The sequence below is a fragment of the Phytophthora infestans genome, genomic scaffold (genome assembly GCF_000142945.1).
Source record: "Phytophthora infestans T30-4 supercont1.91 genomic scaffold, whole genome shotgun sequence".
NCBI classification, from domain to species: domain Eukaryota; phylum Oomycota; class Peronosporomycetes; order Peronosporales; family Peronosporaceae; genus Phytophthora; species Phytophthora infestans.
Genome location: NW_003303668.1, coordinates 399,802 through 412,017, shown reverse-complemented (window position 1 = coordinate 412,017; position 12,216 = coordinate 399,802). Strand labels below are relative to the sequence as shown.

Below are 12,216 nucleotides of genomic sequence, written 5' to 3'. Positions count from 1 at the left end.
CGCCCTCTGAGTAGCTGTCACAGTGATCAGGATCGCCTACATTCGAGCCGTGCTCCTCCTTTCGGCGACGTCGCTTGACTTCACGGTAACAGAGCTCGCGGAACTCTTAACGTGAGCGCTCGTAGTTGATTCGGTACTTCTGGAGGTGCGACTTGCGGTGCTCCGTCGTGAGCCCAGAGTCCGGGCCTGACTTGTTTATCAACTGGAGGAGCGACAAGCACATGGTTAATGAAAAATGACGGCATCATTTCGGATCCGTTAAACTTGCAGGTAGAAGCGTCTTCGGAGACGCATTTTTAAGACCAACTGAGTTAACATACGACTAACAGGACGTCAGGTTAGGCAGTTTTTTTTTAGCAACCTCGCACTCGTCTACATTCACTTACGATCAAAGATGGCGGCAACGAAGCGCAAATGAAGGTCCTCTTGCCACAGAAAGCGCTTGGACGGACGCTTGTTCTTCTTGCGAGGCCGCTTATCAGCTGCTAATGCCTTGATGCCCTGAATGCTCGTCAATACACTCATGGCGGCATCGCTGCTCGTTGGGCTTGGACCGCCTTTGGCCCATTTTGCACTGGCTGGTACGAATTTCCCTAGGATTGTAATTCTTAACTGTGCAGCTCGATCCCTCGAGCGGATCCCTCGCGTTGGTGGGTAAAAGCGATCGCTATAATAGAACGTGTTTGGTGCTGTAAACGCGGTACATGTACAGCTTTTCGACACGCAACTCGATGATGTGATGCCCAATGAAGTGAGACCGACCACCACACTCTTCAGATTATGATAACTGAGAGACAGCAACACGTTTCGATTATTTAAATGGCGACTTGAGGTATTCAGTTCTCTACCAACGTGGCACCTTGTTTCCTAAAAAACCTCTGGTTGCAATTTTACTATTACTATTCAGAAATGAAGATACTGGTTTCAGCAGTCGCCGTATCAGTCAGTTGCACATCCTCTACAGAACGTATGCCTAAAGACGACATGAAAAGGTGCTCGACCAGCAACGTTAAGAAGGGAGGGGGGGGGGAAGGCCAATCTGCGAAGCACGCGGACTTAAACCCAGGACCAAGCATGGCTAACTCCCACTCGGCATAGGGTTAATGCCTAAGAAGGTCTGGCTTGTGTTTAGGCAGAATCATATCATTCCTGACAACACCTTCAATTTTGGAGATTTGCTCTTGACCCAGAATCCCCCAACGCCTAGACAAAATTCGGGTACGTACGATTTAACGCTCACCTTGTCAACTGGACCAGCACGGCGTACAGTACAACCTTGTCGAGGTATTAATAACCTCGATGCTGCTGCAAAAACTGGCGGTCAACTAAGCTGTATCCAATGTGGAAATGGTACAGATGATTGCGGAGGGAACGGACAGCAGCTACAACTTGGGAATACATGAATTTAGCTTGGAATGTTGTTTTTAAATAATGGAAAGCATTTTTGTCACGCCAGTGCATACGTGTTCCGGCTTTCGTACAGGAGAGATGAGCTTATATTGTACCGGCCAAATGGGACCGGTCACCACTAATTGATTTTGGTCTCTTGTCTTCACGACCCCGATTGCAATGAAACATGTGTAATTCTCTCCAGCATTACTAGACGAGCCGATATTATAAAGAGATACGCAGCATCCGCTTCGCTATCGTTGTCGATACGCTGAAAAAAAATCACATCGTCTGAAAAGTTCGCGCTTTGACGGCTGACCTGACAGAATGAGGTCGACAAAGGAAACGTACGCATGCAGAGCTTTAGTTTTTGGAATAACGCAAGGCTTGGATAACGATTGTCTAGATAAATCTGAATAAATGACGGATAAATTACCGATCGATATTCCAATATTTTATTCCAGTGGAAAAACGCGACCCTTCTGAATTATATTTCTGGACGAAGAAAATTCTTATTTCAAAGCTTGAGCTATTCCATAAACTAAAGTTCTATATTGCTAACGACTTACTTACTTGAACTTACTTCTTTCCGCATCCGACGAATCCGTAATTCAAGCAAATATTGGCCAATCACTGATATATATTCGTATGATTGATGGCCACACGACGGTCATTAATTTTGAATGTCCATATCCCATCAAGTATTGGTCGAAAAGAGCCGTTTTGGGGTCCAATCAACACATCTCGCAGCGGATTTTTACGTAAAGAAAACCTTATCGTAAAATTCGGTCTGGGAGAAAAGTTAGGATCTGATAATTTCGGTGACCAATCCATCCCATTTGGCCGGTACAATAAACCAACTCCGTACCCTAATAAATTTATAAGTAGAATTTCTGCCCCACCGAGACAACACCGCGCAGATCATTGTTGAACAATTGATGACGTTTTGAACATGAAGTACTGTACAGTCCGTGGGAAGCAGCTCTGCGGACGAATGTTAGCGCTTGCTTCTCAGCAAGTGAAGTACAGTACTGCATCCCGTTTTCGCGGCAATGGACCAAATAGGATTCGCAAAAAATTTTTATTAAAATTTAATAGTTAGAGCTCATTTAGATTCCGGATCATTGCATCCGGAAGTTGATCAAAGGTCCAAGGGCGTAAAAACGCGGTGCGGTACTATACATATTTTATTTGACTAAAATAGTAAATGTGGGAAAAGTCCAGGAAAATCGGCACTGTTACGCAGGCTTTTGCAGAACCGGAGATGGATATCTGAGCGCTGACTGTCTAGTTACCATGGGCAGAAGAACGAGAAGCTGCCATCCCGAGCAAAATGGAGGACTTCAGCAGACAGTCAATAAGATCAATTTATGATAGTGCTCCATTCAGTTTTGCTAGCGTGTGTACTGTAAAATGTGGTTGGTATCAGAGGAATGGAGTTCGCTACATGTATTTACTTTTGGCAAAATTGCTGGTTTATGTAGGCGAAGTCAGCGGACCTTTATGACTTTTTTATGCGTGATCAACAACCTCTGATTACCGCATTGCAATCAAAGCAGTGTACAAAGTCCGAGGAGGAATTTTCTTTCGTTCTTAGAGGGTCGTTCTTTGCAAATGAACCAATGAGATCGCTACAATGCATGTATTGGTTGACACCCTATGCGGCCAGTGGCCCGGCCGCCAGTCACTGGTCAGCGATAATTTCTTCGGAGCACACCTGACTCAAGATGCAGTGCGAGTGACAACATTTTCTTTTTTTTCTAAACTTTTGCAAATAAAATATTATACGGACGAAAAGCGACTTCATTCTTTCTGGTCGCTCACTGTAAACACTACCGAGGCGTCGAAAGTGAAGTCGCGATGCCAGGTGAGCTAAAGCGTCGAGCCGCCAGTCGAAGATGTGGGTATCCACCACCGATCATACGTTCCCGACATCGAGCACAAAACTGGATGGTCGCTGCGTAGCGGTTGTAGATGATCATAGGTTCGCGGTAGCAGCACTTGGAGCAGGCATTGTAGGCACATAGACCGCAGCGTCGACGACGTCGCAACAGATCGAATTTGGAGGTGCAGGCCACGCAGTGTGAGTTAGAAACGTCCGTACTGACTTGGCGCTGGTTGTTTTTGCTGTTTCCTTTGGTGGAGTCCGCTCGACGCTGGTGGTGGAGCACCTCACCTAATCGACACACACCTTTGGCAAGTCGATGCAGTCGCGCACCTGTCGTTTTGGCTGTACAGAGACCCAAGCTGGTGTTCTTGTCCGCGGCAATGAAGTCGGGATCCACGCCAGCGTGGAAGAGTACACGCACACTGGCCCTGCTCTCTGGTGTCTTTTCGACCAGCATCCACCCACGGAATGGACACAGGTCGTCGACATGTTTCCCACTGGCCTTGCCGGCAAGGACCTCGTGCTGGGGTAGCGAAGTGAAGACGAGAGCGAAACCGTCCTTGGTCGGTCGGAGCTGCTCGATGTAGCACATCTGCTCGTTCTTCTTCTGGGAGAACCTCTTGAATCGCACGAATGCGCACGTCTTGACCGACAGTAAGCTGTCGTCTGTCGAATTCGAGGACACAGTATGAACCAGAGACCCGTAGATTAAGTCCCGCTTGTACAGCTGCCGCATCACCTTGTTGAGGTCGCTCTCGTTGGGTGTCCTCATAAGAGAGGTCAATCTATCTAACGCCCGGCCACCGGAGACTGTGCCCATTGCTAGCACTTGGGCATCGGCAATCGTCGCACCACTTCCAGTGGCGATGCTTCGGGTGAACGTGGAGAAGGTGCTGCAGTCACGTTTCCATTTCCAACCATGCAGCGATACGTTGGCCAGTGCGTTGCTAAAGTCGGTGGTGATTTCCACATTCTCGACCCGTCGTCGCAGCTCCGCGTCAGTGATCAGAACCTTCCGTGTCGTAGTCGCGGTGTTTGAAGGGATCCGTGCACAGTCGGGAATGTTACAGCACTCGGGTGTTGCGAATCTGGTAAGACCCGCGGTTTCGAGCACGTCCATGGCTCGTGGTGACGCCGACGAGAACAACGCCCCTGCCCCGCCACCAAGAGCTGTTGGCGTCATTTTTAAACCAAAGGTGTGATCAGGTCGGTTAGCTATTTTTGGGGTCGTTTACGGGTAGGGCCTGATAATTGGGTCAGGCGGGTTTCCTGACGGCCCTACCAAACACAGGACCAATTGCTAAGCTACATATTGAAGTGAAAGATACGAAGCTAAGCAGTTGGGTTAGAATGCTTAGACCACGATGGTCTGCGCGGCACGAGGTTGGTCGGCTTCAGTGTCGCCTTCATCGGCATCACTGTCATTGCTGATCACACCTGCGCCCAAATTGGTACTAGCAGCGTCCTCTTCGCTGCTAGTACCAGAGACGCCCTCGTTGTCATCATCACTGTCGACGTCTACAGCCTCGTCATCTTCTTCACTGCTCGATTCTTCTTCTTCTGTAGGAAGATCCTGTTGGAAATGGAGCCTGACCCAATAATCAGGCCTGACCTGTATACGACCCCGTTAAAATTCTACCATCAGGTCGGCGTAAATTGAGGAATAGCATGTGGAGATCAAGCGACAGTCGTTCGCCGCATATTATTGCACTCTGGACTGTGGCTAGCTGGCCTCTGGCAAGTGTAGAAGGAATGACTGAGGAATGTTAAGGGTGCGGCGGCTGAAACGAAATGTACCGGCACTGAGCCCAGCGCTCGCCAAAGAGATGAAAGTATGACCTCCTTGAAATGGTTGTGAGATCACCAACGATGGAGCTAACTCCCAGCGTCTCGCATGGGACGATGATGCTTCATGCCAAGTTCCGCACCGTTGAGACCGCATCTTTAATGCGACGCGCGAGTAAGCACGTCGAAGCTTCATGGTCTTTCGCTGTCGCTCTTAGGCTCTTTATATTTTATCCCTCGTTTTGCCAGTGAAAGTAGACATTTATGAGTGTCAAAGGTCAGCCGATAAATGAGTTTTTTTTTTATCAAAACGGAGGTTGCAGCTTAGCCTTACCAATGTTGATGACAAGGTTTTCGATGACAGCTCATCTTTGGAGTTAGAACAAGATTCGTCAAGATTTAATCTTACAAACACACGGCAGGAAGTTTACAGCGTAAAATAAGTAGAGCCTCTAAACAAAAAAAAGCTTGCGAGGCGACGCTCTCGACGACATTGAAAGATCGAGTCGCGACAAAGTTGTACGTACGGCTAACAGTCCACATATCGTCTCCAATCCTTTCGGGTACGTCTTTTAAAGATCAAACGAAGCTAGTTTGCGGTCAGGTGATCTAATTTGGTGGGTAGTGTTTGGGTCCTTCCTTCCCCACGTAACCGCGGGCTCCGGTCCCACGGCTAATGCGTATGACCGTCGACACTTCTGCTTCCATAACGACACAGTGATACGGCCAGTGCAGAACGCTAGCGTTCAGCTTCATCCTGCTCGCGAGCAGTCCATGAAATGGTTTTCTCCAAAATTGGCACCAGTTTCAGTTTCATGGACCGTGATGGAGTCCCACAAGTCAAATTCCGACTCAGATGGGAGTTTCAACACCACTGTCTTGTCAACGCTAGCGTTTGTTGTGCTAGGATACACGACCACTTTCACCCTTTCAAAATAACTTTTGTAGCTGGCAAGCTACGCACCTCAACGGCGGATAGCTGCTTCTTCAATGACAATTATTTGAGTTTTCGCAGCCTAGGAGCGCTGCCGGACTGGAACCAACTTCCGCAACGGATACTTTCGTACTTATCATAGAAGCTGAAGCAATCAGAATGAAACTAGAAATGTTGAAGCTATTGGTCACATCCAAATTACGCACACCATTGGGAAAGCCATTCATTCCTCCGTCGCGCGCCGCTGTTGCCTGCACGAAGCGTGAACTTAATCCGCTCACCCACGATGGCCCAAGTACGGACGTTATTACATCTAGCAAATCCAGAGAGCTGCGCAATGTCGGCCTTCGATGTTGATACTGAGGTCGTCAGATCACTACAATGATTGCATTATTATTTACTACAAGTACCTTATTTTTAAACGGTATTCACTTCCGCCTATTCACATCCGCCAGCTTTCTTGTCTTGTGATACCAATTTAGTTAGTGATTTTTACGTGCCCCTGGTGCGACGTCCGTTCCAGAAGAGCAGCTGCCGTCTCCAGAACTTGAGAAGGCTAACCCCAGCATAGGAGGTGGATCCGATTGCGTTCTTCTCTTCCTTTGTATCCCACCACTAGATCGTCTGGCATTCGATGTACCCGTCGTCCCCCATCTGTCGCCTGAGGGATCCAGCTCAAACTCCGGTTCAAGGTCACTCTCTCGACCCGTAAATCGTAAGCTGATTCCAGTATACCGGACGTCCACGATTGAGCTCGAGTGAGGGTTCCCACTCCCCCGGTTGGGGCTGTCGCGGTCATCGATACACTCCCGACATCGAGCGCAGACAAGCAAAGGTGCAACGTAGCGATTGTAGATGGCAACGCGCTCTTGAGAACAGCACGGAGGCTCTGCACATATGCGGTAGGCACACAAGTCACAGCGACTCCACTTTTTGCGTAAAGGGAGGAGCGATTGGGTGCAGGCAATGCAATGCCAGTTGTGGTGCGCCCCTCCGGATCCTTCTTCGTCCGATCCGACTAACCCCAATGCGCGAAATGGGTTCAAGATCGCTTGCCACAGTCGTCCAGGTGCAGTGTGTTGATGGCGACGATAGCGACGTCGACGACGGAGCACCTTCTCCAGTCGACAGATGCTCTTGCCGATAAATAATAATCGGGACTGAGCAATACGCCAGCCGCAACCGCCAGGAACGTCACCTGGGAACGCAATCTGGAAGGTGATTTGAAGTGCTCCTGGATTGTCGGCCCTCGACTCGGCTGTCAACCAGCCTGAGATCGGGTGGAGCGCGATGACACGCTCGGGTGGCGCCTTGCCCGCCGTAACGTCAGATGCGTCCAGTGAACAGAAGGCGAGCTTGAAACCGTCCTGTGTTGGCGTCAAGAGCTCAATCAAGCAGCACTGTTCGTTCTTGCGCCCAGAATGTTGGCGGTGATGAGTTGAAGTCTGCGAACTCGACGTTATTGAGTCTGACAGAGTTGCAGTTGAAGCTCGCTGCGTGAAGGGATTGGAAAGTCCTTTATGTGCGAAGCTGATAGTGCGAACCATAAGTTGTTGGCCAGGACTGGCATGGATACTCCCTCTCTGTGGAGGAGACGGTAGCGATCCACGCTCTGAGCTGGGAATTGAATGCAATAGCGAGCTGTAGATGAACTGCGAGCCAAAGAGAGCTCGCAGTAGCGCGTTACTCTCGCTCTCGCTCGGAGCTCGCAGTAGCGACAGCAGCTCGGACGTTCGGGCTTTGATCTCACCACCACCAGCGACCTGGCACTGCCGCGTCTGGGACGGAGCGATTGAGCGCACCACTCGGTACTGCATAGTCATACCGCCCGTCACACCAGTTCGCACACGCTTCCAACCCCGCCTTGACGACAGGCACCGCAAATCCACCGACCCGTCGGGCACAACCACGCGCTGTACACGCGCGAACAGCTCGCGGTCAGTGAGCCGAACCTTGCGGGGTGCCGCCGACAGACTGGAGGACGACACCGACGCCCCGAATACTGCGGGCGCTGGCGCCGGACTATCCGAGCATTGGCGCATCTGGTGGATGGACGGAGCAAATCGGAGAGTGGCGACAGCAAAGAGGGCGGGCAAGGTGGGATGGTATGGAGGTCCCGCGAGTGGGGAAGAGACTTACATCATTCAAGTCTCCGGTCAGGCAGCGGTCGTAGTGCATGTTTGTAGCAGCTTCTAGCTTTCGGAATCGAAGGCCTAAGCCAGCGACGTTAATAGTTTATCTATTGACTGCGATTTCCTTCCATGTAGGTGATGGCCAGTGCCATCCAGACGCCTACGTTCTTGATACCGTCGCCACCGTTTCGGTGATCTTTCAAAGTTCGAGGAATTGCGGCCAAGGATGGCGATGAGAATCATAGCCCCACGACTCTACGAAGCACTTGCATCGGATATGCTTTCCGTGACAGATGTCGATGGCTCTCGCTGGTAAGCGTGGAACGTTCAAAAACAGCGGGTCAGGCTGACGGTCAGCTGCACGGTAGCGGAGAAAAGCTCTCGTTGTAGACGCACTTGGGTGAGGGCTGCAAGCTGCGACTAGCGCCATCGATGTTGTGTTCAGCTTGGCAGTGCCAACGCATGGCGTGGTGGGAGTAAATATCTATGGTACACAAGGGCCGAGTGACTGGGCATTGTTTGCGGGAAGATCGCGGAAAGCTGGCGGGAACCCTTTAATGAACTCGAGTTTAATGACGAAAACAGGCCCATCGGACACTCCTGAGGCTGCCATGCCGACTCCTGTCGGAAGGTGTCGCGCTCGCCAACATCGCGCCCGCTTCGTTCACTGCAGCTCATCGTCTTCTGAGGCCAAGTACTAAACTTGATTGTAGCGTGCACTGTGCCCGACTTCATTGAGATGGCTCCAAAAAGGTAACTTCAAGTTGAAGTGTGTGAATAATGCTTTGTTCTTTTGAATTATAAAAAGAGCCCGTTTCTTCCTTCCGAAATGGGTTTAATGGCTCGTAGTTGGCTGTCGAACTCGTCCCGGTCGAGACTCTCGTGGCAACGTGCACACACTAGCAACGGCGCCACGTGTCGGTTGTAGATGGCTACACGCTGGCTCGAGCAGCACGCGTGGCACACATTGTAGGAGCAGAGCTCGCAGCGACAGCAGCTTCGCATCATGAAGATATGGAACATTGTCCGTGTGCACACGATGCAGCGCGAGTTCCGTGGACCGCCAGCGATAGTATGGTTCATACAGCTGCTGCTCAATCCCTGGGCACGCTGAGCAGTGTCCACCAGCTTTCCGAGCTCGCACATTCCCATTGCAAACTTCCAGAGTCGAGCGTTCATTACCTTGGCCGAACACGACTCATCGCTCTGCGAGCGGTGGAAACGAGCTCGAAAGACCACTTGGACCCCCGATGTGGCCGGCTCGGCAGAGAGCGATGTGCTGAGCGGGTGCAGTTGATGCAGAGCACGCCGTAGTGGAGGCCGTACCTTACCTGTGATCACCTCTCGGGCAGCGAGTGAGCAGGTGGAGATGTTAAATCCGCCGCTGGAGGTGGGGGAGAAGAGCTCGGCGTAGCACAGCTGCTCATTCTTCTTGTCGAACAGGGAGGTGTGCACGAACGCGCACGTCTTGACCAGTAGCTGGTTGGTGCGATCTTTTGTCGGTTGAGCAGCATTATTACTATTGGCGCGTGATTTGCGACGGAAAATGGCTTGGTGGACGAGAGAGCCGTAGATAAAGTCAGAGCCGTACAGCGTGCGCATGAACGAGTTGTAACTGCTCTCGCTAGGAGAGCGCAGTGGGGATGCCAGCTGACTGATTGAGCACGCTACGTTCCCCACTGCCAAGATCTCGCTGTCCAGTAGCGACGATAAAGTTTGGGAGCCTACTGGGGCACCGGAGACACTAAGCATTGAGGATTCGCGGGTGTACAGCTCGAAGCCCTTCTTATGGCGCCGCCACTTCCAGCCCTGGCTCGCTAGATTTGCGGACGTGTGGTCATCGTTGCTGCGAGACAGATCTTGCCACCGTTGTACGCGTCGTGTACGGCGGAAGAGTTCCCTGTCTTCCACTCCGACCGCCCGCCGTACTGACGACCGAAAAGATGATGAATTGTCAGACGGCGGCGTCGCGGCAGTGGAGGTGTCGCGGGAGGGATGGCGAAGTGTGTTTCGCTTTTTGCGGCGTGTCACTGCTGGATCTCGGGTGGCTACTGGGTGCCGCGCACGGATCGGAGCTCGCATACCACACAGCAGCTACTGACCTGCCCGTTCGAAGGCAAAACGGAGACTGTCCGATTCCAGAGTTTATGGATAAAACAGGTTGTTTCAGAGTTACTTTCGATTCGAGACAACGTTCGACTCGGGCAACTTCGGCACAGATGGACGCTGGACGCACCTCGAAGATACCACCATGATAGTGTCCATCGTGGAACAATTGCAGAGCTCGAGGAGACGAGTCGATGGGCGAAGATGGATTACGGGCGTATCCAAACTCATCGCCTTCCTCCCGGTACTTAGCAAAAAAAAATGTCACTATCGGCTTGACTGAAGAAGAAACGACAAGGGAGTCAACCGGCATTCTCGAAGTGGCCAGTTAGCTAGGTTGTTTTGCTACCAGAAAGCAAAACATTTTTGTATTTTCTATGAGTTGCAGTCATGCTTCTTGTCGTGGTTTCGCCTCATATCCGATGCTCGGATGATAGTTCTGTCTGAACTTCTTCGGAGCTGGCTCGGGCTCGTGATGAGCTAATTCGGAAGAAGAAGCACTGATACTCTGCTAAATTTCTTTTTATCCATATTGATTTGTTTTATTTGTAATCGCTTTTTCGTGCTCGGATTCAATGAAATCTGCCCTTTTTGAAAGCAACAGGCTGTGTTCGCTACTGTTACATTGTGCAATGTAACAGTAGCTGCAGTAACTTTCCACTGAACAGACAATTCCCTCGCTAGTCATCTGGTCGAAAGACCGCTTTCCGCCTTTTTTACTCCTACTATCAGTAGGCTACTACAGAGCTGTAGTATTTAATATAGGGGGTGTAACGTCATCCTAAATAATAAAGGTCATACCGGCTACACAGTCACTCCAGAGAAATACAAGTGAATAGTGCTGTACATGTCAATAGGGTACCTTGTAAGTGAGTGTCTGCTCCAAAATGTAAATTTGGTCGAGATTGACAACGAGATAATTTATAAGTTTCTATCAAGACAAATTCATTTCCGTCGGCCGCGATAAACCTGCAAGAAAACAGTAACAAATAGCTACAGTATTCAGATCCTACATGATCACCTTCAGCCCTGATCAACGCAAAGCTTCGTTTTCGAATGAGGGACCGACTCATTCGAGTTCGTGATGTTGTGAAGTGAGCCTTGCTTCCTAGGAATATAGCTGCTGTGACCAGATGGTGATATTACCTTGTTGTTTTTGTTATTACTCTCATATGTAAACAGGACTCCCGATTAATGCATAAATATATTAATTAACCCCTCCAACCCGACGTGCTGCATAATGCATTTTTTTTCTTCATAAACTGCATTATGCTGCATAAGAGCAATTTAGACTTGAAATTGTATTGAGCGTATTTTTCCTCGCCAGCGGGTATACAAACTTTAAGATAAGCGATCTTGGCAAAATGATATTTTTCTGTTACATAAGCAAACCCCGATCAGTCTTCTGGCAAGAGAAAGTCGCTCATATTTTAAATAATTGAAACAAACAACATTTGACGCGCATTAGCAAATTTGACAGGTAACGGCTGACAGCCACTCGCCGACGGAGGGATATTTTTTTCATTCGAGATTTTGCGCGCCTAGGACACAAGTGGAGACCCAAGATGGTGCGAGCCCGACACAAACAAGTGCGTGACGTCGACCTGTCGTCGAGTGACCTTTCCTGGCGGTCGGTGTGGCGTGAGCTGAGAGCCCAAGGCTGGACTAACAAGGGTCCGTCCAGCCGTGGCCTTGACGACAGATATCGCTACGTCCGTCCCGGATGCAACCCCGACGGAGTCGAAGGAGTCGACGTTTTCCTGGGAGAAAAAGCAGTGCTGGAGTATTATGCGAACGGTAAGGTACCTTAGTAATGTTATTATCAATTGGTAACTAACGTTACATGTTTGCGTACACAGAGCTACGTACTTGAGCGCGAACATCCAGTCTACCTACCCGTGATGATGCTGAGCTAGAGCGCGCTGCTCAAGTCGTTCGCGAAACCTACGGCCACCTATTTGAAGGACAAGTGGTCGCAACGA

The 12,216-nt window shown here is 50.1% G+C and overlaps 4 protein-coding genes across 4 annotated transcripts; all 4 read right to left on the bottom strand.

Moving 5' to 3' along the window:
• Positions 1–106: 106 nt before the first annotated feature.
• PITG_19087 (uncharacterized protein) lies at positions 107–525 on the bottom strand (the record flags this gene model as incomplete). The annotated part of the gene is made up of 2 exons (XM_002997022.1): positions 107–186; positions 387–525. The coding sequence occupies 2 exons, from the start codon at positions 523–525 to the stop codon at positions 107–109; spliced, it is 219 nt and encodes a 72-aa protein (XP_002997068.1).
• Positions 526–3,221: 2,696 nt separating this feature from the next.
• PITG_19086 (uncharacterized protein) lies at positions 3,222–4,460 on the bottom strand (the record flags this gene model as incomplete). The annotated part of the gene is made up of 1 exon (XM_002997021.1): positions 3,222–4,460. The coding sequence occupies one exon, from the start codon at positions 4,458–4,460 to the stop codon at positions 3,222–3,224; it is 1,239 nt and encodes a 412-aa protein (XP_002997067.1).
• A 2,018-nt stretch (positions 4,461–6,478) lies between these two features.
• PITG_19085 (uncharacterized protein) lies at positions 6,479–8,170 on the bottom strand (the record flags this gene model as incomplete). Its single annotated transcript, XM_002997020.1, has 1 exon — positions 6,479–8,170. One exon carries the CDS (start codon positions 8,036–8,038, stop codon positions 6,479–6,481), a length of 1,560 nt encoding a protein of 519 aa, XP_002997066.1.
• Positions 8,171–8,926: 756 nt separating this feature from the next.
• On the bottom strand, positions 8,927–10,247 carry PITG_19084 (uncharacterized protein; the record flags this gene model as incomplete). Its single annotated transcript, XM_002997019.1, has 1 exon — positions 8,927–10,247. One exon carries the CDS (start codon positions 10,208–10,210, stop codon positions 8,927–8,929), a length of 1,284 nt encoding a protein of 427 aa, XP_002997065.1.
• Positions 10,248–12,216: the final 1,969 nt, after the last annotated feature.